The sequence below is a fragment of the Cygnus olor genome, chromosome 2 (assembly GCF_009769625.2).
Source record: "Cygnus olor isolate bCygOlo1 chromosome 2, bCygOlo1.pri.v2, whole genome shotgun sequence".
NCBI lineage: Eukaryota > Metazoa > Chordata > Aves > Anseriformes > Anatidae > Cygnus > Cygnus olor.
The window spans coordinates 82,619,844-82,645,350 of record NC_049170.1 but is presented as its reverse complement, the minus strand read 5'-3'; the positions used below and the strand labels follow the sequence as shown (position 1 = coordinate 82,645,350).

Below are 25,507 nucleotides of genomic sequence, written 5' to 3'. Positions count from 1 at the left end.
GGTGATTTTTTATAGTCGTTTGTCAGGCATAATTAGCAAGATGAAGGATATTTCCTTGACTTCTATTGCATGTAGGAACAGGAATTTTTATCCCAGTAATTATAATGAAAGGCATGAAGTATTTTGACATTTAACTTCTGTGGGGTTTACTTAAAATTTCCAATTCCAGTTGCCTAAGTTGGGATGATTTTAGTGTTATGTTACACTGACAGTTATTGTTGAGTACTTTTGTCTGACAGAGAGGTGAAGGAAGTCTCTTGGTTCTTGAGCAAGTGCCAAGCTAACTCTGGGATTCTCCTTCCTTTATGTCATTGCACAGACATCTTCTCGATTATTGGTGCGGCCTACCAGCTCCGAGACACCCAGTGCTGCAGAGCTAGTCAGTGCAATTGAAGAGCTCGTCAAAAGCAAAATGGTGAGGCTGATTGATAGATGTGCGTGTTTTTTTTAATTGTCTTTAAGTCCCAATTTGCTATTCAGAGAAAAACTCCATGCCCATCCTGAGCGTGCACCTTGTACTTGTAAAATGTAGTGCATATTTCAAAAGTCACTTTGTGGGTTGGTGTATAGGTCACTTTGTACACTCTTGTCTGTGAAAGCAGTTAAAAAATAGGTGAGTGGCTTTGTAGAGAGGTAAAAAACAATAAATATGAGGAGGAAGAGAACAAAGAAAATGTATGTCCTCTTAGCAAAAAATAGAATAAAAATGTCCTATTAGAAAAATGAATGCTAATACCCAGAGTTACCCTGATTTGCCTGATAGACCTTTATTAGAAGAATACTTGAAACTAAATTTACAGTGGATCTTGCAGAGTAAAACAAAAATAACCCTCAAACAGAAATGTTTATGCTATCTAGTTGCTCTTTAGATAACAAGATAATGAAGAAATACCTAAAAGAGTAAGGGAGGATTGCTTTGTGTGTTATTGGCTCCTCCTTTGCTTTGCAATGTTTGCTAACAAATTAAGTAGTAGCAATTTGTGTCAGCTTTTTAAAGTTAGTGTTTTCAAGTTTGTGTGTCCCTGAGATGCTTACTGACAGGGAATGGGTTATAGAGATGGTTCCAGAAAGTTCTTCCTTCATACTCAAAATCCAACTGGACAGTCCAGGAAAACATGCTCTAGCCTACCATGTTTGAGCAAGGGTGCTGGACTAGATGGTCCTCTCCGACCTCACAAATTCTGTGATTCCATTGATACCTTTAAGTCTGCCTTCTGCAACATACAGAAGACCCCTTTGGACTTAGTAGAAGTGCAACTGTGAAAACTCTACAGAGGACTGCAACTTGGCAAGCCCATGTTACCAGAGGTTGATATTTCCTGGTGTTTTGGTTTTTTTTCTCATTTTAAGCAGCTTTGAATTTCAGAATGAGATCTTTGAATTTCCATTTACTCATTCATTCAAAAGACTTAACACTTCACTTATGTTGCTGCATGAAATAACTTCTGCACTTTTTTGGAGTATTAACTTTAATTTTTACTTCTGTTGCACTGGAAGGGTGAATAAGAAGTAATCTGTGGGAAAATTCAAAGCAGGCTTTTGTAAATAGAAAGTTTGGTTGTTCATGTCTCTTTCGGGCAACCTAGCAGTGGATATAGTTTAATGATCCATGCATGTAGTCCCTGTTGGAGATGTTCTCATTTCACATTTTTAGCCAAGGGTCAGCTTCTTCTGTTTTTTGGGCCAGTCTTATCATTATGGGCTTTTTACTATTTGTAAGGAAACAAAAAAAAAAGACTGCAGTTGAACCCCACCCTGGTGAAGTAAACGTGTCTTGTGTTAAAGACTGTATCGCATGCAAGGAAAATGTGACGCACAACCATAGCTTGATCCAAGTTCATAGGCTTAAATTAAAGAAGTCCAATAAATACATCATCGAAATTTGTTCATATTATTTCTCCCATGGCTTCTCCATCTCTTATACAAACACTAAGACTGAGGAGTTCATGCATGGGAGACAGTGTATGGCAGAAGAGACTGCTTCTTTCCTAGGATTTGACCTGTTATGAAGCTCAAAAGCAGCATTGGCAGTGTAGAAGTCATTATTTTGGCTGGCTATATAAAATGTTTGACAAAGAATACCCCCATCTGTTGTGATTTAAAAAACTGAACATCCAAAGAATCCCCTTTAAGTTTGTTCTATTTATTATCGAAAGTATCTTGCATATGAGAGAACTAAAGTATAATAAATATGATTTAACCTCTAGCAATAAGCACACATACACGTGTCAAACATGATCATGACACGTGATCAAACAAGTTGAACTCCATTCTTTTACTGTGAAGGACAGACTGATGTGTTTAAGATGTGCTTCTAGGAGGTTAGATTATCTGTCCTGGAAAACTAAGTTGTTGATTGGTTTTCTAGAAGCTTGAGATGTCCTTTGTCCTATATCCTATTTCCTATGTCCTATTTGAGATGTCCTATATTGATACATTGCAGTAATTGATCTTTCACAGGTTCCATATACAGCTGTACATAAATGTATATTGTGAATAAAGAGGAAATAAATCACTGTTGCTTTCTTTCTTGAATGCCTTCTCAGGCCCTGGAAGACCGTCCAAGTTCATTATTGGTAGATCAAGGTGACAGCAGCAGTCCGTCCTTCAACCCCTCAGATAACTCTCTTCTCTCCTCCTCATCACCCATAGATGAGATGGAAGAAAGGAAATCCAGCTCCTTAAAAAGACGACAGTAAGACCTCATTTTCGCTCTATTCTTGATAATGTTTTAAAGAGAGAAGTGGAGTGTTTAAAGAATGTTCCTTTTGAGCTGGCAGCAGAAACCGTTAATCTGGAAGGGAGAGGACTCACGTTAGGTGTCAAGCATGCACTCACATTATGCAAAGAAAAAACTTTTCTCAAACATTAGTCCCAGTATAAATTTCCTGTGAATTTTAATTTCAGTCACATCTGTGTTTGACTTTTAGAACATCAGTGTCAGTTATGCAGAATGATACTGATCTTTGAATATTCATAGGTCTGTTAGGCTTCAAAAAACTGGTCATTCCCCTTGTTCTGTTCCCCCACACCATTCCTCCAAGGACTCTGAATTTCTTTTGTTAGTAGTAAACTGTTACCATGGTAGAACAAAAACATTCCTGGTTTCAAAAATTATTTAAATATGTGGCAAGAAATAACTCTCAGTTCATGTGCTTAAGAGTCTCCAGACCAGAGATGTAGTAGCATTTTATTTTAAACAATAGTTAAATGTTTAATTTTAATGACACATGTAGGAAAACATCTGACTTTTGATAAACAGAAGCAAGCCTGCTCCAGTTCCAAAGTCAAAGAATCATCTTGCTTAGAACGAATGTGCATTAATTCTTCCTTTTCAGCGCTGCTTATCAAGAATATGTGACTGCAAATGTGTAAAAGGTTGTATGTCATGAATCCTCTTTTAGAATGTTTTCTTTAACGAAACATGTGTTCACCATTTTCTTTCCCTTGTAGCTACGTCTTGCAGGAATTGGTGGAGACAGAGCGAGATTATGTACGAGATCTGGGCTACGTAGTTGAGGTATGGTGTTTTTTTTTTTTTTTTTTAATGTGGTACCAATCAATTGTAATGCTTAAACCTCAATTTTTATTTTTTCAAATCAAAGCACAGGAAGAAACTGAACAACTGAATGTTTGCATTAAGAATTTTCCCTCCTGCAGGTTTTTAATATATTAGAAATACCACATCAGATTTCGTTCCTTCTTTCTTCCGATTATTGTGTGCTTCTTACTGTTCTTTTGAAGACTGTAGTTCTTTTGTCATTTTGAAGATCGCTACCTCTGGTGTAATTGTATCTTAGACTACATGATTTTATTTTTAGCCCAGCTGAATTCAAAAAAGCCTTGTAGCTGAACAGGTAGAACAACTATACTGGATTTGGAAGACTTGCTCCCTTTCCTGCTGCTAGGCTTCTCTTAGACTTCCTAGTTTCCCCTTCTGTGAAAGGAAATAAGACTTAATGAAGATGTGTGATTTTGAGCTACCAGTAAAATGCAAATGGAAGAGCAGAGAGAATGCATATAACAGTAAATTTCAACAAGGTTCAGTTCTTAAACTCTGTTTTAATGGAGGGAAGAAAAAAAAAAAAGACAGGCACTAAATTTTCCTCTAGTGGAGCCAAAATTTGTTTCTAGCTATGAATCCTCCTCCAGAAAAGCATCAGTTTCTGCCAGACTATGGGAGAGCCTACAAATAGTAACCTCTGGGGCAAGGGGCAGCCTTTTGAGAACATTCCCATTGAATGTTGTCATTCATGAATATCATTTTCATCAGGATCTTGTTATGTTCCTGTCCAAGTGCCTCAAATTACTTTTTTGTCTGATTAACAAGTTTTGTAAGACTGATATTTAAACATCATCCATCCATTGTGTTATCCAGTGCAATTCTTACGGACTATGGAGCTAGCAAAAAGACTTACAGAGCTTTCACCATCAATAGTTGAAGAAATTATTTTTGATAGCTAAGATAGCTAAATTGAATTTTTTTGTTTGCTTTCCCTGTCGTTCTATGTGACTTTTTTTTTTGGCATACAGTTACAAAATGAGTAGACTTTTCTAATCTGCATGTTTAATATTCTTAAGAGCTTATTTGTGCATGTAGGAGGACTTCAAATATCCATGAATCCACAAGCATCTTCCATTTTCCTTTTGTTACTGTTTGGTTGCTACATCCATTTGTTAAGAATTAATTTAGGCCCTAAACCCATTAACACTTCAGTAGGTGTGCAACTTCTCTCACGTAAGGTTAGTGACACTACTCAAGTGAGTAGTGTTGTGTATGTTGCTGTACTTATGGCAGTAGGTCTTAAACTGTAAGTGATTTCAGGCAAGACCTTCTTTTAATACAGTTAAATGGCACCTTAGGTATTGATGCTCACATCTGAAGAAGAGAAAAATGTTCTTAGAAAATGAAAAATAGGGCAAACTTGACCTTAAAAAGGACACTGTATGATACTGCTACCAGTTTGAAAAAAAATTTACCGTGTACTTGTATTTAAGCACCACATTTGATCAGCTTAAATTAATTTGCAGAAAGATTTAAGACTGCTGTTTATCTGTATTGGTTTCTTGCATTTTTTTCCCCTGGATCTACACATTTCCAAAAGAAAGCTGCTTAGCAGGGCTGTAGATAGATCAGAGGCGACTCCCTGTATGTATGAGGTCTGTGCTGAATCAGTTCCAAACGCTGCAGGCTTTGTGTGTTAAACATTTATGCTGGATTAGTATTTTATACACAAGATAAAATGTTTGTGCATATAAAATGTCTTTATGTTGTGCATGAAGGTTACTGGTACAGAAAGTCTTAAGTAATCTGAAATTAATCCTTCTCCTCTCTCATCAAAGAGTGTCTTTTATTTTTCATATGATTTATTGAGAAAGGACAGGAAATGATTTTAGATAACAGCTTGATGTTATTTTGATGGTGAATTTTGTATCAATATTGAAAACCAAAATTTTACCAGTATGCAGTTGAAGGTCAATTCATATATATTTGTTCACTTTGTCCACACAAGCAGTTAAAAAGATGTTTGGTGATATTTTTTTTTAATAAGCAGGTATAACGAATGTGTGCTTTTCCCACTATTGTGATAGTAGTCATACACTATTTAAAGGGAGCATTAGAAAGCTATGAACAAGTATTATTTTCATAACTAACAAAAAAAAAATCCTAATGAAAACATTAGACATCAAAACATAAATTTGGCAAACTAAAAAAAAAATCTGGCTAATTAGGAATAGAAGTCTTAAAGTAAGAGGAGTAGACTTGAATGAATATTAAGAAATTTTAAAAAGCCAATGGGATTGCACAGTGAGACAAGTCTATGTAGATCAGAAAATAGAAGACAGGACTACTGGAAATGGTAAATGGAACTGTCTTGCAGCCAGAATGCTTGCTAATAGAATCGACGTTCAATTGTTTGGTGTTCAGTTTGCTCATACCACAAATTTTAGTCCATGTAAATGCATTCCTATATGCAGTGCAGTTGCTTTCTTCTTCCATAGATCTTAGTGTAGGGTAAGTTTGGATAACTGAAATGAGAAGCACTGAGAAAAGGAGCACAGAAGCTTGTTCAGTGGCACTGACTCATACTTGGTAACAGCCCTGCCTTGGGTAAAGCATTGCACCTGGTTCAGATGAATAGGGGTTGAGCTGCTGAAGTTTCCACTATGCTTTGAGCCTGTTCACACAGTCTAAATTAGCTAAGGTGAATTAATCTTTCCAGCACTCTGGGCACTGTTGCACAAACAACCTCAGACTAATTCATAATGTTTGTAGCCATGTTTTATGTGTTATAAGTTATGTTACGTAAAGCATTATAACTTATGTTTTAAGTTATGTTATAGAGCGTTTTTTTTTGGTTTGTTTGGATTTGTGTCCTAAGCAAGTTGTTGTCATGGGCAATTTGGAAGGCATCTGGGGAAAGGGAGATGAGAAGGCAATTCTCACTTTAAGTTGAAATACTCACAGTGAGTTTCCTTGGATTGTTGCAGGGTTACATGGCACTTATGAAGGAAGATGGAGTTCCTGATGACATGAAAGGCAAAGACAAGATTGTATTTGGAAATATTCATCAGATTTATGACTGGCACAGAGAGTATGTATATCTTTAACTTTAAAGCCACCTGCTGAACAATTCTACCTAGAAAATACTAGTTTGGCAACCTCAAGCACTCAGACTGAGTAGGAGAAAAGTTTCTATCAATATACGAAAGAAAAATTTATTAATGAACATCAGTATTTTTCCATCTTGGCATGTGTGTCCCTTTGGAATATGTATTAAAATATTACACTGTTAATATTGCCATTTTGGAAATAGGTTAATACCCAAAGCTGTTGACAGGGGATGCAAGGTATGTATTGTAATAAGACTAGGTTGCCTTGCAATCACCTGCTGCCATAGTATGTGCTATCAGAAGAAAATACTTACTGTGTTTATGTGCAGCTTCTTTTTGGGAGAATTGGAGAAGTGCCTTGAAGATCCAGAAAAGCTGGGATCCCTGTTTGTTAAGCATGTAAGTAAAGTGTTTTCTTTGGCCAACCCCTATTGTTGCTGCTGACTAATGTGTTTATTAAGGATTTATCTATGGTATAACATGGTTAAGAAAGTTAATGTTAATAAAAAATGTTTGTTACTGCAAGAGAAAGAGGGAGAGAGAGGTTATAACAGCTTTTAAGTAAACTAGTAAGAATCTCACTAGTGATTGAGATTCTTCCCTCTTCACCTGGGGAAGAAATCATGAGTGCCAGGCATTCATGATGTTTAATCCTAGTCCAACACAGAACCCTTTATAATTTTATGCAAGTCCCTTTTTTTCCCCGCTTTTCATCTGCTTACTAAAAGGAATAGCCATGTGATACATCTAGATATGGTAATGCTTTGGAAGGAAATAATATAAACTAGTTATCTAGAAACTAGATGTCAAACTTCAGGTGCTACTAATGATTCTCCTACCCTCTTTTGGGCGACGTCTCTTTGTGTAGAAGAACAACTTAGCATCTATTTGGGATGAGGTCTCAAGGTACTCCAAATCACACCAGGTAGCAGAAGGGAAACTTGCCTGCTAAGTGTGACTGCACAAGTGTGCAAAGACTGAGGACAGATTGGATTTAAGCACATTTAGTGGGCTTCGGATTTTCTTTGTGGACTGTTTGAAGTCAATACCAAGGTAGCAAAAGAGGACGGAACCAAGCATTAATGGAACAGTAACACTGGAAGTCAGGCCTAGTTCCTGAACTAATGATGAGGAGTGAGCTGTTTCATTTCTGAGGGATCACAAAAAAAAAAAAAAAAAAAAGGCATAGGGAGAGGGAAGAATCCTGACACTGGTAAAATGGGAAATTTGAAGGGAGTAACTCTTCCTGTTTCTGATTGCTGTTTTACTTTCTCCTGGTATATTTGTAACTGAATTGTTTTTGAAAAGCACCCTTACTACTGCAGATGGAAGAGCAAGCTATGATCCTATTACAACATACTCTGGCAAAACCCTGACTATTAGCTAGAACTTCCTAGAAATAGAAAATTCTATTTCTGCTCTTGATCTATGTTCTGTGTCCTTTTCAAGCTCCATCTTATATCTTCTTTTTTTACTTTCCACTTGTCTTCGCTGGTCATTGCTCTATAATTTTCTGACTAGCAAAGCATCAATAGCAAACTAGTCCTGGTAAAATAAGGAAGATTTTGGAGTAGATAATAAACACGTATTGTGTGTCTGTGTTTCTTAACCAGCATGGTGGTAACCAAGAATGAATCTTAAAGGTCAAAGTTATGCTCTCTCTATTTCTTTGTTGCCTCAGTCTTAAAAACACATGCACACAAAATACAGAATCAGAGTTCAAAAATACTAGCACCACCATTTCCAGGCTACATCACCTACTCCCACACTCAAATTCCAGTATGACATCTTCTACGTAAAAGACAGACAGGTTTCTCTTAACTGCTCTGTACAGCTAAATAGGAGGGAGACATTATTATAATACATTAGAGTAATAATGAGATCATTAAAATTAAAAAAATCAAATAAAAATACAATATTTCAGAGGCTCCCTACATTGTTCTTGGTGAAGAACATTGTTCCACTAAAAGAAACGATTTCTGTGGTTCTTTTTATTATGTGACTTGCTAAGCTATCATTTCTATACACCTGAGGCAATTTTTTTTACTTGTGTTTTCTTTCTAAAATCATTATGATATACCCAGATAAATTTGGTTTCAGATCTGTAGTTTCTGCATATGTAGCTGCTTCTTTTCATCAAAAGGACATTTTTATGCTTATACATTGGAACAGTTGTACTTCTTAAAATTATACTCTATTTCAATCTGGCATGCTTTTTCCTGATGATAAAATTGATAACATGTTATTTTGTATCTTTGTTCTTCTAGGAGAGAAGGTTGCACATGTACATAGTTTACTGCCAAAACAAACCAAAGTCTGAGCACATTGTCTCAGAATACATTGATACATTTTTTGAGGTAAGTTCTTGAGGGAGGATATATGCAAAGTGAAGGGTGTGTACAAATCATAAGTATTATCAGATCTGCTGGTTTAAAAAAAAAAAAAAAAAGCACATTTGGTTGTTGTTATTATTCCTTTGAATTATAATTCTTGCCCATTTCTATTCTCACTTCTCAAGTCTGATACAGGCTCCTAAAGCCAGGTATTAACCTTATACCAGAACTTTAGTTTTCCTTTCGAAGACACTGATTAATCAGTAGTCTTATCCTTACTAGCCCTAGTCTAGGTGGTTAACAGTGTATATAATATGAAGTGGTAATATTGGATGACCAAAGATCACTGTAGAAAAATGGTCAATATACAACCTGTGACTGAAAAATTACATTTCACTAAACAATCATTTAAAAAAAAAAAAGATTCTGGGAGGAGAGAATACTTTGGAAGTAAAGCTCATACAGATAAGGGGAAGGACTCCACCTTTTGCTAATTGCATATCAAATTCTGCTCTGACTTTTACCAGTTTTGTTTTGGTAGCCGTTAATAGTGATATATGCTGCTATGTTTCTTAGTATCAGAACATTTTAAGCCCCCCAAATGTTTGTTTTACATCCCTCAGGATCTAAAGCAACGCCTGGGCCACAGACTTCAGCTCACGGACTTGCTAATAAAACCTGTGCAGAGAATTATGAAATACCAGCTGTTACTAAAGGTAAAGTGAATGATTTAATGTACGTTTTAAATGATATGTTTTCTTTTTTAAATACTGCTTATGCTCTTCCAATGTAGAATGATTATTTTCCTGAATATATTCAGGTAGTTGTAAAAATTGAAGTAAATAGCTTGGACTGTTTTTTCATTTGTTTGTTTTTTAATGTTAAAGACCAGATGAACTCAAGTCAGTGACATCGAAATGTTTAAAATTTGTACAAATATGATTCAATGATGAGAGGGCTATCCCAACTCTTTTCATCTCTAAATGTGATATTAGTTACTGGGATTCCTCCCAATTTTTCCATCTACATGTGCAACCATTTTAATACCATGTAAATGTTTACCGAAGAGCAACCGTGTCTATCACAGGTGTCATTATGTTAGTACATGTTCTTGTATAATCTAAAACAAATAGTTAATAGATCTTAAAAAATATTAGGGGGAAGCCCCACAACAAGAAGCTTAAAAAAGAAAAAAAAAAAAAATAGTGTATGTGTTCCCTAGTCTTTCATCCTCTGACAGGATAGCAAGTACACATTTTCTAAGATATCTCTGTGTGGTTTAATGAGCAAAGAACTTATATTATTGTTTTTTCCTTTTTCAGGACTTCCTCAAATATTCTAAAAAAGCTAACCTTGATACAACAGAACTAGAGGTACTTGAGACATTTTCTCTCAGTGATTTAAATGCTCTTAACTCTGAACTTATACTTGTTTTGACAAGTTATTTTCCTTTTCTTATCTTCTTGAGGATGTGCTTGTGATAGGTGCTTACTTTTCACATTACTTTCTGCTCTAAATCAACCATAGCAAATGAAACTAAATTTCATCCTGCTAACTTGGTTTTGGAAAAATAAGCTTTGACTTTTTATTTGTCTTGAACAGAGAGCTGTAGAGGTCATGTGTATAGTACCAAAACGGTGTAATGACATGATGAATGTTGGCCGCCTGCAAGGATTTGATGTAAGTTGGCTGGGATTTTTCAGTGGATTTTGCTTAGAGCTTCTGTCAGATGCTCTAGAAATTAACCATTAATATTGTGGGGGGAGTTGATGGGGATAAGGAGAGGTGGGGTGCTCCTTTGCCGTGTGGTTAGCTAGTGTAAAAAGTAGTGAATGCAAAATTACGTTTTAGCCCTGTCAAGGACTTCATCTTGGAAACCTCCTAAGTCAGTCACACTAGAGAAGTCTGTCTACAAAATCTAGGAAGTGCTTGTGTTATTACAGTTCACTTATTGACTAATGATTTCGAAATACTCAAGTCATCAGTTATTAGCAGTTGAGCAGACCTCAGCAGTGTAGACAAAGGAGGAGTTTGCTACAGTCAGTAAAGTACCTGAGGCAACTGTAGCCCTTCTTGTTTTGGTAAGGCTAGAAGAAAGTTGGCTGTTGAAGCAGTATGCATCAGCCAGGTCGTAGTCATGTGTCCTACTTGCAAAGCCATTTGAAAAAAAAAAGAAAAAGCCCTTTCTGCTCTGCAGGTATGAACTTGAATTCTTCCCCTTTTCAGTACTCTGGAAGACACTGGAAGTATATATGATTTACTGTGTGAGAAGTGGCAGGGGAGGAATATCTTAAGAATAGAGAGATGAGAGCCTTCCAATTTTACCAGTGTTACTAATAAACCTCCAACTGCAGTATGAATTTAAAGGGGGGGGGGTGGGTTTGAGAGAGGACACGAGTATCTTGTGTATTGTAGGATCAATGAATATATAATGGTCAGTGACACTGAGAAATTGGAAAATATACAAAACTATTTTGGCACGAGCATCTGCTAAAAAAAAGATTGATTGGGTTAAAATGAAGGGTTGCACTCACTATGTTTCCACTTGCTTCTGTTTATAGGGTAAAATTGTAGCCCAGGGTAAGCTCCTGCTCCAGGACACATTCTTGGTTACAGACCAGGACACAGGTCTTCTGCCACGCTGCAAGGAGAGACGGGTCTTCCTGTTTGAGCAGATTGTCATTTTCAGTGAGCCGCTAGATAAAAAGAAAGGTTTCTCCATGCCCGGATTCTTGTTTAAAAACAGTATCAAGGTAACTGTTGTGTGTGAATCTTAGCAGAGTTTGTGCAAGGGACACAAAGGTAACAGTTCCTAATTCAGTGTGGAGTCACTAATGGCCTCTAGAAGAGCAATCTGAAAGCACAGCAAGGTGTCAGTCAATGGCCTCCTATTGGATTTATGCTCGCTCTGATGATAAATGGAAATATTTGGATTCCAGCTCTCTGATGCTTCCCACGTGAAGCATACCAAAGCAGGTGTTCCTGGACAAAACATTGTGTGTACACCACATAGCAAAGTCATTGCAAATAAGGAAAAGTCTTTAAGTATCCCTTCTGATGAGTTTCAGCTGCAATCAGTCCCAATGTGTAGGTAACATTTGGCACCTTCTTGGATGTGTCAGTTTTTCTGCAAGCAAAACCCCTACTTCAAACCTTCCCAGGAACAAAAGCTGTTGCTGGTATTGCTTACCAGCCCTCCTCATGAAGCATTTTGTGTGGACCCTGCTTCCTCTGATTTGCCTTGCTGCTCCACGTACCAGCTGCACATCCCGTTCTGCACTGGCCAGGCAACCTGTTCCACGGTGTTGGAGGAGAGGACTTCAGTGGGGCTATCAGTAGAGCTCCTGAGTGGGCTCAGCATTTCAAATGACACAAGGGAAGAGCAAGGGCTGATGGAGAACATTAAGCCATAGTGTCCATGTAGAGATAATAGGAGTGCAGTGCATCAGTCGGTACACAGCTATTGCGCTCTCTGGAGCAAAGGCTGCTGTAGAATGAGACTGTTGTTGATAGTTTGCTTTTGCCAAAAATTACATATATTAATCCTTAGTGTGCCAAAAATGACATATATTAATCCTTAGTTTACTGTAATCCTTCATTTCATGGTATTACTTTACTGAGCAAAAAGATGGTCATCTTAGTTACATTTGAAGATTTGACTCTGAGCTATCAACTAAGCAATTTCTCAAAAAATGCATGAAAGAAATTCTCTTTTTTTGTGAAGGTGAGTTGCCTTTCCCTGGAGGAAAATGTGGACAGCGATCCATGTAAATTTGCACTAACATCAAGAACGGGCGATGTCACGGAGACCTTTGTTTTGCATTCTGCCAGCCCAGCAGTCCGACAGCTATGGATCCATGAAATAAACCAAATTTTGGAAAACCAGCGCAACTTTTTAAATGGTAAATGATTTGCTCTCTTTGAAAGTTCATAAATGAGTGACTTCTCTCTCATCTGTTGTTTCTTGGCTTTGAAATTGTTTGCAAGTTTCCTTTTTCCTGAGCTAATGCAGAACAGTTGGAGGTTATGTGCCACGTTTTTGCTTCAGAACAGATGCTAGCATTTGTCATAAGAGTGGTAGTCTGAATTTACATGGTGTTCTCTCAGTGAAATTTTCCAAATGTTTTGTAGGAGTGAATTAAGACTGGTACCATCCGTTGATGTGGAGAGTTTGTGTACCCTGTTTAAACAAATGCAAGCCTTTAAAGACTAAATGCAAGTGGAGTTTTAAGCATCCATTCAAAATGTGTTTTGCTTGTGTTATTTTGGTGGCCATTGTTGCTGCACCTTACTGTGGCAACAGCATTCAGATTCTGCAGGAGAACAGTAGAAGGTGGTGGTGTCTGCTGTGACACCAGAAGTTTCTTGCTATATTTCTGTATCCGTCAGTTGTTGCCCCGATGTAGATTTTTTTTTTTAAGAGATGTAAAGTACAGAGAACAATGAGCTGAGAATTGGAATCACACTTGTTTTTTTCTCGTCTTGGTTGCTGACTGACAATGTGATCTAGAGGAAAACAAGAAAAACATTTTTCCCTGGATTTAGCTTTTCTGTCTTTCTTAAAGGTTTAATATAGCAGGTCGTGAAGGTATAATATAGAAAAGTGACTTGAGGTCTGCAGTGTGACCGGCATTGCTAAGGGAATTCATCATATTTGAGCGGTGCTCCGCTTTTGCTACTAAATGTCTGTTTTAAGCTGTTCCTGTTCCCTATCCTGCCCTCCTTTCCCTGATCACTTCCTCTCCTTTCCCCATTGCAGCCTTGACGTCCCCAATCGAGTACCAGAGGAACCACAGCAGCGGTGGAGGCGGCAGCGGAAGCAGCAGCAGTAACAGCAGCGGCCCCAGCAGCTCTAGTGGAATCCCCAGCTCCAGCCGTAGCCGGCCGTCCCGGATCCCCCAGCCTGTCAGACACCATTCCCCAGTCCTGGTCTCCTCTGCAGCCTCGGCCCAAGCAGAGGCAGACAAGATGTCAGGTATGTCCATTCACAATCTCTCCCTGCCACACTACAACACCTCCTTAGAAACTGGCCTGAGCCAGCCAGACAGGCACCCTCCCAGTGCAGAACCGGACGGTCCTCAGAGAGAAGCTGAGCAGATTCCCAAGATGAAAGTTATTGAGAGTCCCAGGAAGACAGCGGGAAACATTTCTGGCTCAGCTGACGGAGCCCAGAAAGACTCACGTGGAAGCTCAGAGGAAAGTCGCTCAAGAAACAGCATAGGATCACTGACGCTGGGGAAGCCAAGGCCAGGAGCCATCTCACCAATGAACTCTCCTCTCTCCACGACTTTCCCTTCTCCTTTTGGCAAAGAAACCTTTCCACCCAGCAGCCCCCTGCAGAAGGGCTCCTTTTGGAGCTCCATCCCAGCATCCCCTGCCAGCCGCCCTGGCTCCTTCACTTTCCCTGGGGACAATGACTCCCTCCAGCGGCAGGTTCACCGCCACTCTTCACACAGCAAGGACACAGACCGCATGAGCACATGCTCCTCGACCAGCGAGCAGTCAGTTCACTCCACCCAGAGTAATGGGGTAAGAGCGGAGCACCTCTGTCCTGCGAGCTCTTCTAAAACCTTCCCATGCTCCCTTTCTGTGCGTTACCATCACTCTCCGTACTAACTTCTGGCTCTCCAGTGCTGTACTGCTCTGAAATAATCAACTGTTCCAGTGTCTTCTGCACATTAAAAAACAAAATTACCTACCTCTTGTGTATGTATACATAAAAACATAGACAGTGATATGTATACAGACACACAAACACTGCTAACATTAGATGCAATTTCTGCCTCTGCTGAAAATATAGATCACTAGGCTGATACTAACTTGCTGTCCTTGCTTTTTCGTCTCTAATTTGAAGGCACATAATTAACATGCTGAAGCGTGGCAACCAGAGCACCTTGGGGTATGCAATGCAGCCAGCATTTAAATCTGACTTTGAGATTTTGGCAGATTGCCTTGGGGCTTTTTTCCCTGTCACGCCAAATCCGCCAGCACTGTCCTGTTGAGTTTTAACTTCGTTGAGATGTCTACGGTACAGTCCCTGGGCTGCTTGATTTTTATTTTGTATTTATTTCCGCCCCCCACCTCCTCCTTTCAGCCTTAGGTGATGTGCAGCATTCTCTTTAAATCCTTTGCCTGGTCAAGGAAGCTTCCTGCAGTCCACTCAAAATAGGCAAACAAAACCTAGCTAAAATAATCAACTGTTCTTCTACTACGATCAAAACAAATAGTGGCTCCACTTTTCTCTTCTGCTTTATAAGAAGAACTGTTTTAGGGCATCTGGAGATTCAACCTTTTAGTATGTACTTGGTGTGTTTGTGCGGAAAGCTGGGGTATCAACAGAATCCACATTCTCTGTAATAAAATCTACCAGGAAATGCAACACAGCAATCACAGGGGCATGTGCAAATATAAGCAAAAATGTCAAGGCACTTGCCGTGGATGTGGTAGGCAGGCTCTGGTGCCTTTTTTATTTCTAATAAAGGTGCGTTTGATTTTCTTCTCACTAAGTGTTGTGTTCACAAATGTTTGTTTTTCTACTCTCTCACAAATCGTATGCAGTACCAATTTTGCAAATCAACCTAACTTGCTGTACTTTTTAAAATGCATGCATTTCTTTATAGAACTGCTAAATATAACTAAACAGAGAGCTTTCTTGACTTCTTAGTTCTTATACTTTTATAATAGCTTCAGAAGAACAAATTATGCTTTGCATGTATCATATTTTTATCCTGATCTTTCAACTTTTAATTTGGGTTAGCTCTGTCTTGTGTATATCTTCAGTCTAGCAAAATGTGATGATAATAGAATAGCTGGGGTAATTGGACTTTCTCACAATTACTGCACAGCATGTGAATCAAGACTTGCATAGTATTAATTGATATCATTATATTAAAAAAAGAGGGAGAAAAAGGATGGCACTAAGTTTTCAAAACATTTGAATTTTGATACTATCAGCAAAGATACCTTTGCTTGTTTTTATCTTAGTGTAAAACAATGTCTGAATGTGCCTTCTGCTTCACAACTACATTGCGCTTGGTAATTAAGCTTCATAATGCTTACTTTATAGACCATATTTTAGCAGGATTTCACACTGCATTCAACAAGCTGGAGAAGATGGGTTGTGAAGGCATATTTTTATTTAACCATTTGCTTGTGTATATTTACATGCACGCATGGTTAAGGTTTCTTCACAAGCTTACCTATGCATGGAAGGATTACTCCTAAGAAGAAAAAAAATGAGTTGTTCTTGCTAGCTTTTCAGGCATATGCGAGCAATTTCTTAGATTTTGATTGTATATCCTCTGTAATCCAGTAATTGTAGACAGTGATGACCAGCAACACTTGCAGTAGAAAAAAAAACTCCTGTGCAAGAATGATTACTTCTTTGCAAGGCAAAGGAAGGGCTGTCTTTCTGTGGTGAGAATAAATTGTGATATAAGTATGTTCACAAGACAGAAAGTTACTTTGTGCTTACCATACAATTATTTAATAGATTTATCTGTCCTTGTGAAAGTAAGAAATATTCAGACTTTAAAGTTGTCCTTCTAGACTTAACTATTAAAAAGAGATGTATGCAAGCCAGTCCTGCATACAAATTCCACTGCATGCTAAGAAACAGTATATTCAGAAGTAGTGTATGGGACAAGGTTTGGGTATAGGTTGGTTTTACTACTTCAGCCTTCCCCTCCTCTGCCACATAGGTCTAACAAAAGGAATTAGTAAAAGCGACTTTCTCTGAATGGAGGTTTTTTTCATCTAGCTAGAAGAATCTATGAATTTGTAATCTTAGTTTAAACAGCGACTGAAAATAAGACTTCTGAATTTTTTAGGTTCTACTATTCCCTGTTTGCCATAAGTATGGAAGGGTCTTGCTAATACAAAAGACCATGTAGACAATCCTGTAAGCCAGAGAAACTGTTCTTACCACTGGAAGTATAGCACCTGGAATTAAATATAAATATCCTTTAATAGAGGTACAGTCCAGGGGAGATGTTGCTCTCAGGTAGCATTTGCTTCATCATCCTAATAGAGAAAACAGGAAAGGAATTGGAAACCCAGGCACTGATGTGCTGAACATTGTAGGAATGAGTAATCAGAGTTCCCTTCTGAACGCCTTTGTTTCTCAGTCAGCCAGCACACCCATGAGGAAGGGCAGGCACCAAGAGATGGAGTAGCTTGTTCATGGCCATTAGCAGATTCGATGAGAACATGGGTTTTGGGGCTCCCAGTGTACCATGCTCTCAACTGACCCTTGCTGTGTCTCCTCAACACTGAGGAGACAAATACTTGACAGTTTTGAGAAAAAAGGTGACACTATTTTAATCCTGTGTGCCAAGTTTTCTGTGTGCTGCTTGCACATACGTGATGCTACCACATGGCTGTGCTATATAAGCCGTAGTAGCATTCAGCTACAGCTGGGTACTGCTTTCCTTTTTCAGCTCAGTTACTGCCAGGCAATAGTGAGTCCTCACCGATAGCAAACTGAAAGTTTGAAGTAAGAACATAGAATCAGAAGGCAGGTGCACACACATATATACCTCATGGCATATTGTTAATGGGCCATCCACTTCGTTTATAACTTGTTTCAAGAAGGAAATCACTTCTTTCAGGGGATAGGTTGCACAGTCTGATAACAGATTTCACACCTCTACTTATTAAACCTAATATGAGAAATGCGTGTATATGGGCAAAAAGAGTCTAAATTTAGTAAGTTACCATGGATTCATGGCCAGGAGAAGGGGTTTTTTGGTTTGAAAAGTAGTGTGACTTTTAATGTGCACCTGGTTAGCCATAATTAGCTCTCTGCAAATGCTCAGTGGGAAAACAAGCACAACATCCATGAACACTAGTTGAGAGTTTGTGATAAGCAGCTAACAACACGCAGCTATCATAGTCACTAATCATTTAAAAGTGAGATTTCCAGCTTGAGTGGGTCTATTCTGCCCAAGAAATAAATAATCTGGTATTTCAGTAATTTACCTCATCCTATGCATTCAAAGGAACAAACCAGATCATACAGATTCAAACCAGGGTGAAGCCTTTAATTTTTAAGAGAGACGCTGTCAAAAAGCCTGCTTTGTTCTTATGTACCTTGTCATGTTTTGTATGCAGACAGCTGGTGTCTGAGATCTGACAAATGGTGCTAGGAAAGACTATTATGCGTTTTTCATTGTTAGAGTTTCCAGTGTTTATGAGGTGAAGTCTTGGTTTGTTATGCACCCATAAGACTTAATGAAAAATTGTCATATGTGATGTAATGTGGCTTTGTCACCTGATAAAGATGTGAGGTTTAGAGTCAGAGCTTGAAAGGAAGACTAGTTGAGATCCTTTAAAAAATGGAAGAAGTAAAATTAAGTGATCTTTACTAAAAATAAAAGGAATAAATTTCTGCACCTGCTATACGTAATGGTATTCAAAGATCAAACTAATTTACACAAGATAAATAGATACCAGCAGCTCTATAAGAGAAATCTGATTTCTTTTCTTTGACTACAGCTTAATCTATGTGTATCATGCAGGTCATGGTTGAAATGTAGCAGGCCAAGAGCAGCCTTTCTCCTTTATAAACTTTAAACTTGATTCTTTTTTTTTTTTTTTTTTTTGCCTCTTCTTTGTGCTTCTGGTTGACACTTGCAGAGTGAAAGTAGCAGCAGTAGCAATATCTCCACCATGCTGGTGACACACGATTACACGGCAGTGAAGGAGGATGAGATAAATGTCTACCAAGGAGAGGTCGTGCAGATTCTAGCCAGCAACCAACAGAACATGTTTTTGGTGTTCAGAGCCGCCACTGATCAGTGCCCCGCAGCCGAGGGCTGGATTCCCGGCTATGTCTTGGGGCATACCAGTGCAGTCATCATTGACAACCCTGATGGAACCATCAAGTGAGTGCCTGGGTGTGTGTAGAAGGGGGAGGAGGAAAAAAACCTTCCAATTCAGACAATTTGAACATTTAAACTGAAAGTTAAAGTTATCTTTGAGAAATAAATGAACATCAAACAGATTGAGTATATGTGAGGTCTCTTAGCAAAATTATAAAAAAAAAAAAAAAAAAAAAAAAAAGTGGTAAGAAAGAACCTAGAAGCACGTATTCTTTATCAAAAAGCTGTAGTAGTGCAATTTTCTTGGAAAAGAAGATTAATAATACCTCACTGAAGAGAAACAACAGTTACTAGCTTATTCAATAGGATGAGTTGCCAGGTTAGACATCTTTGTTTAGAAAAACCATCATAATGTTTGCACCAAGTGAAATGAGATTTCAGAGTTCCTAGATTTCCACCTTGAGCCACAAACCTATTTGAAATGACTGGTGGTGCTCAAAAGATCTCTCTGAACTCTGCTATGGTGGATCTAATATCATAACCACATTCTTAGCAGTTTTATGTAAAGCTTTTATAGCCTGTATTTGAGATGGATTTTGTGCTGTTTGTTGTTCAGTTTGATTGACAATTTGTATTTTCATATAGAAAGTTTACAATTGCAGCAAAGATTTCAAGAAATACTGAACTACAGACTAATCTTAATAGCTTGCTTACAGTTTTAACCAAAGATAGCATCTCATATGGAATACTTAATGTATTTCATTTCAGTATGCTTTAATACAATGAAATAACGTTCTGGGATACTTTTCCAATGTCATCTCAAGCTAGAGATTATAACACATAATTGAGAGTTTTAAAAGAAAATTTATAAAAGCTTACTGTTCCACACTCAGGAAGTCAACATCTTGGCACACAGCACTCCGTTTAAGGAAGAAATCTGAGAAAAAAGATAAAGACGGCAAAAGGGAAGGCAAGCTAGAAAATGGTTACCGCAAATCCCGAGAAGGACTTGCCAACAAGGTTTCTGTAAAGGTAAATGTTACAAAGATGTAGTGGTTTTCAAAAGGAGTTGTGTTGGAATTCCTTTAAAAGTTGCTTCTAGTTCTAGCTTCTGATAGAATTTCACGTGAAGGAATTGGAAGCAGCAGTGGTTCTAATGGACAGTGTTTATTAAATTTCAAAACAAGATGATAGGATTTTTGAACCTACAGGCATGATACTGAATATGGATACTGCAGAAAAAGTAGAGTGGTACAAAAAATCTGATATTCAAATGTTTATTGGGCCTTTGTGGGTACAACTAACTTCTGCCCATCACTGTGCTTTATTTTCTATAATTCTTTACTTTATTATACACTTATGAGGACACTAATTCTTTGATTTCTCCTTTCCAGCTTCTCAACCCCAATTACATTTATGATGGTAAGTTGTTTTAATCTTTAAAAGTCACAGTAAATGTAATTTGATTAAAGCATGATTTATTTTGTTTGAACTTGCTTAACATGAATTACATCAGGAATTAGTGTTTTCTGTAAAATATATGTAGCCTCATTTTGGACAAGAGAGGCAGTTAGTGAAATGTGGTTTTTTTTTTTAAGATGAAAGGAAGATGTTTTTGTTTACATGTCCAAGACAATGTAAAACACAAGGATCATATGATATGTTGCTCTGAAATACTTGTACTAATGCATCTCCACTGAGACTGTATGGAAGTTGGGCACTGTTGAATTTGCAAAATAAGAAGGTCAAGAGTTGGAGACCTCTGCTGCTTCATTTTTCGCTTTGTATCCTAGGGAATGTGCAGGGTCTCTACAGTGTAGAGGCTGATCAGGAGAAAAATAGTGGCACTCTGGAGTAAGAGCCAAACTTCTTGAGTTTCACCTGTAAGCAAAAAGGGAAAACACTACACTGCCTCAGTAGAGAAGGTGTTTTGTATTCCCTTCGGCAAACATGGCTGGATATAAAGATATCCTTAAATATTTTTTTTACTTCTGTGTTTATTTAGCTGACTTGACCCAGAGTGTTTGGTTCACTGTGGTAAATTTCAGGGTTATCCATAGCATTTCAGTCATGTCCAAGTTCATGCAGAGAAAAAGTATTAGCTCTACAGAGCCCCAGCAAGTGCCCTAAACGTGGACATGCTCCAAGGGTAGAGGGATAGATAAACCCTGGAAATTGTAAGTACAACATACTTTGTCTAATAGAAAAGAGAGTGAAATAGAAAAGCAAATTGATGAACTTCAATTGACCTAATGCCATTAAAATTCTTCTTCCAGTTCCCCCAGAGTTTATAATACCATTGAGTGAGGTAACATGTGAGACAGGAGAGACCATCGTGCTTAGGTGTAAAGTCTGTGGTCGCCCCAAGGCTTCAGTTACTTGGAAAGGTCCTGATCATAACACACTGAGCAATGACGGTCATCACAGCATTTCGTACAGGTACAGTAATTTGTGTAGTATATCTCTTTGTCTTAAAAGGGAAAATTATTGTAAATTACCTCAGTGGCTTATTTGTTTTGATGTGTTTGGGTTATTGTCCTTAATTATATCCTCTTTTTCCTCCTAGCATTGAGCATCTAAAAAAATAAACAAAACTTAACTCATGATGATACTCTGATTCCACGTAGAAAGATTCCACTGACAGCAATTCAGTACTCAACTTGCCGCTGTCACATAAATTTCCAGGAGTTAGTGGCAAGAGGATTCAAAGCTGGTAAATCTTGAGGGATAAAACCCCAGTGTCAGAAGGCTACTTTAATCTTACAGGACTCATTAATATTTAGCTAACCCTTGTACTTGCGTTAAAGTTAACTAATGAATTTCCCATCCCTGGGTCATAGTTGGTTTCCCCTCAGTAGTGCCAGCATAGCAGTTTCTGATGGACAGTGCTGTTAACAGGATCACTGAGGTGATTTGTGATAAAAAGCAGACTTCTCTTCACCTGGGGGAAGGTGGTGCACTTCTAATCTGGATCCTGGATCACTTTTTCCTGCATCCAGGAAGAGCAAAACTCCAATGAAGGAACAGGAACTGCTGAAGCTATTGTATTTCATAGCCTTGGCGAAGGATAGCTTTTGGTTTTGAGACATAAAGATGGGATTGTCCTCAGACAGGAATACCTCAGTGTTCGGATTTTCTGGAAGTGTTGTTTAATTCATCTGAGTATGGCTGGGGGTACCCCCAACGTCATATTCAGTTGATTTTAAAAACAAGAAAATTCAGCTGTTATTTCTCATTAGCTCTCACATAAGACACCATGGTTCTGTGACACTGACACAGTGCTTGAACTAGAGCAGCATGCTGTGGCATTCCAGTTCTGTGACATGTCCCATTGCCAATCCTATCTTTTCATTAGTAGCATACATCATTTTAGGGGCAAATGACTGCTTTTGGAATGATCATGACAGTATTTTGCAAAGAAAAGCCTCTGGTTCATATTAACATTGCAGTGCTACTGTCTTCATTGTCAAAGCATGGAAACAAATGTCTTTGTCTGGTTTTAGCTTTGCTGTGATAGAACTGAGCAGACTTAACTGGTAATTCAAACAACTGCATAATAACAGATATTACTGCATTTTGGAACATGAAACTACCTGTTAGAAAAGTTTTTTTCATTTATTTTTTCATTCATTTACTGAAAGTGTTATTTAGAGAGTCGCTTTAGTGTGAAGAAATGTCTTGTTTATGAATTATGTTCTCACTTCAGAGTGAAGGGTTTTTTGTGAAACCTTTCCTCCTTAATAGCTATATTAGAGGCTGTATGATATAGCCCAATACATATGCAAACTTGATAGCATGTTATGTTGTTCTTTATATCCTACTGTAGCTGCTTTTTCCTTTTAACCTGGTATAACTTTTGTTGTGGAGAGACAGGGACATTGTGGCAGCTGTGCTATTGTATCCAGAACCATTGTGAGACAAGAGTAAGAGCTAGATTCACTGGAATTATCTCTCAGTGATCTGTTATTGTTGCAGAATTATAACCAGTTAATCATACTGGTTGTGGCTGACAGATTTTTGGAGATACTAGTAATGAAATGTTCTTTGAGCTGGGGGAGGAGAGTCATCTTCCTGTGTTCCTAAAATTTATATTGTTTTCCCCTGAAATGAAATGGCAGAATAAAGAGAGAGGCAAACAGCTTTTGTTTTAGTTACTCAAATGACTTGGAGTAACTGGGGTAGATCCAAAGGCAAACAATAAGAATGATGGAAAATCTTGAAAATATGCCATGTTGTGAAAGAATAGCACAATGTTTTGAGTTTAGAGGTGAAAAGCATAGGCAAGATTTGCCAAGTGTTCACATTTGTAAGAGACTTATGCAAATAGAATTATTTACTCTTTCTGTCTATGGTAGATGGTATAAAAAGTGCTAGACATGAATTGCACAGAGGAAGATTAAGGCAGACATTTGAAGACAAACCATCAAATAAAAAGGGCAGTTGAGCAACAAGAAAGTTTAAGGAAGAGTTTGTAGAATCTTTCTCCTGTCTTATATAGATTATTGCTGTCTCTTCTGGAGCTGAGGGAAAACTTCAAAAGACTTCTTGAGTTTCCTCATACACTCATACTCCCAGATTCTGAGGTCTCTGAAGTCACAGTGTGCTGTACTTTTTGTACTGAAGGTGGAGCCCACTCCTACAAGGGATGAATCCTCTGAAAGTACAAACATTAAACCAGCTTCTATATGACTCCAGGGAGTCAGGGATGGAAACTAACCTTTCAGAAAGAGTAATGATGGATGGTTGTCTTGATACTGCTTCTAATAATTTGCAAGAAATAGAGGGAGCAGGGGAAGCATTTGCTCTTTCAAACACAGAGGAACGTAGGATGCACTGAGACAGTGTCAGTGAGGATGTTTTTTTTATTAAAAAAAAAACACACTATTGTCTGCAGGATGTTCCGTGATAATTTGTACACTCAAAATGCTTGGATTCTGCTAGGCACTCCTGAAATGGCAGGAACAGGGTTAAAGTTGTCAATAGAGTACAAGGGCTGGACAATAAGAAATGTTAACATTATCACTCTCACTTTGTCTAATTTTCATAGCTTAAGGTCTGTAAACTGAATACAATGTTCATGGATGCCATTGTGTTTCCCAGTGACTTAGGAGAGGCTTCACTGAAAATCATTGGCGTCACTGCAGAAGACGATGGTATCTATACGTGTATAGCTGCAAACGATATGGGTTCGGTTTCATCTTCTGCCAGTCTACGAGTTTTAGGTAGGCCTGTCTCTTTGCTCTTTTCTTTATGGTTACATTCAAAGGACCTGTTACCCAATTCGATAACTACAACCATTTAGTTCTAAGGAGGCTCTGACTGTATTAAATGTTGCCTTTACTATTCTTCTCTTTTTGTTTTTTCTTTTGAAGGTCCTGGAAGTGATGGAATCATGGTAATCTGGAAAGACAACTTTGATTCCCTCTACAGTGAAGTGGCTGAGCTTGGCAGGTGCGTTCTGTATGCTGATGTCAAAATATGAACGTCTCATTCAAAAAATTGAATTGTCTTTATAGAATACTTATATGATCCAAAACGGAAAGAATTATACTGAGCTAAATAAAAATGAGGAAGCCAAAATCTTACTTGCACTAGATGGCACTGCATAAACAGAACATGCTTAGGCTGAATTGGTGTCATAGATTCATGGATGAGTGTTCAAGTATTTTGGAAAGCTACAGTCCTTTTTTTTTTTTTTTTTCATTTTTTTAGTATGCCTTACTGAAGCTGCTTCTACTGTGAAGCACTCCAAAACTTTACTTAGGGTATGAAAATTAAAGCCACAAAAGATCTGAAAATGAGCAAAATATGAAATAGCTCATGCAGAATATACATTTTTCTGGCTTATTGGATGGACTTTCGAAAGTTGGATACCACTCTGACTTGAGTTCTTTACAAAGGTGATAAAACAGATCTCTATCTGCAGCTAATTATTTATACAGACGTATTTTGTAGAAGATGCATGGACTTTTAAATCTTGTTTGTGGACAGAAACTATTCTGCAAGGATATCTTATTAGAGATCTTAAATTGATTGGTATCTCCCAGAATCTTTGAAGGTATAAGCATTTCCTTAGTGCAAGTTTTGGTTAATTCTTTCCTTTCAATATTGTATTCCAGGGGCAGATTTTCTGTCGTTAAGAAGTGTGACCAGAAGGGAACCAAGCGAGCAGTAGCCACTAAGTTTGTGAATAAGAAGTTGATGAAGCGAGACCAGGTTACCCATGAACTTGGAGTCATGCAGAATCTCCAGCATCCCCAGCTCATTGGCCTTCTTGATACCTTTGAGACCTCCACCAACTACATACTAGTGTTAGAAATGTGTGTAAAATGCAGTCTATACAGCTGACTTTCCAGGGTGTTTATAGTGGTTTATGAATAAGAAACGTTAAGATTTCAGGGAAGTTTGACAACACATAAGCAAAATACTGCAGTTCTCTAATACTGTAACTAAAATGTCAAGTTTAATAATAAATTTGGGAGGAAACAAGTTGGCATATTAAACTGATATGTAGGTTATCTTAGTCTGGAATTCCAGAAATGATTTTATGTCAAGCAATTGCAGAAGTGAATTAGGAATGTTGTGATCTGGTAGTTTGATGTCAGCTCTTCCCTTCGTATCCTAGTCTTTGGTCTTCTAGATTTTAAAGGCTACAGTAATTCCCATAGCCTAATGGCATGACACATCTGATCTTTCGGTCTAGATAACACACTGTATTTCTTCCTTTCTTTCCTTGCT

At 38.0% G+C, this 25,507-nt stretch overlaps 1 protein-coding gene across 2 annotated transcripts in view; it reads left to right on the top strand.

Moving 5' to 3' along the window:
• The window catches only part of TRIO (trio Rho guanine nucleotide exchange factor), a 248,601-nt gene that overhangs the window by 219,400 nt on the left and 3,694 nt on the right, over positions 1–25,507 (top strand). Inside the window, exons 37-55 of one of the 2 annotated variants that reach the window (XM_040548080.1) lie at positions 320–415; positions 2,547–2,695; positions 3,454–3,520; positions 6,493–6,596; positions 6,945–7,014; positions 8,883–8,972; positions 9,572–9,664; positions 10,271–10,321; positions 10,551–10,628; positions 11,510–11,701; positions 12,673–12,850; positions 13,708–14,477; positions 18,585–18,832; positions 19,663–19,801; positions 20,164–20,191; positions 21,046–21,208; positions 23,870–23,991; positions 24,142–24,220; positions 24,889–25,089. In XM_040548080.1, coding sequence (XP_040404014.1) covers positions 320–415; positions 2,547–2,695; positions 3,454–3,520; positions 6,493–6,596; positions 6,945–7,014; positions 8,883–8,972; positions 9,572–9,664; positions 10,271–10,321; positions 10,551–10,628; positions 11,510–11,701; positions 12,673–12,850; positions 13,708–14,477; positions 18,585–18,832; positions 19,663–19,801; positions 20,164–20,191; positions 21,046–21,208; positions 23,870–23,991; positions 24,142–24,220; positions 24,889–25,089 — 2,918 coding nt within the window. Of the gene's footprint in view, positions 1–319; positions 416–2,546; positions 2,696–3,453; positions 3,521–6,492; positions 6,597–6,944; positions 7,015–8,882; positions 8,973–9,571; positions 9,665–10,270; positions 10,322–10,550; positions 10,629–11,509; positions 11,702–12,672; positions 12,851–13,707; positions 14,478–18,584; positions 18,833–19,662; positions 19,802–20,163; positions 20,192–21,045; positions 21,209–23,869; positions 23,992–24,141; positions 24,221–24,888; positions 25,090–25,507 lie in introns of those variants that run through there. The other variant, XM_040548081.1, reaches the window with a different exon arrangement.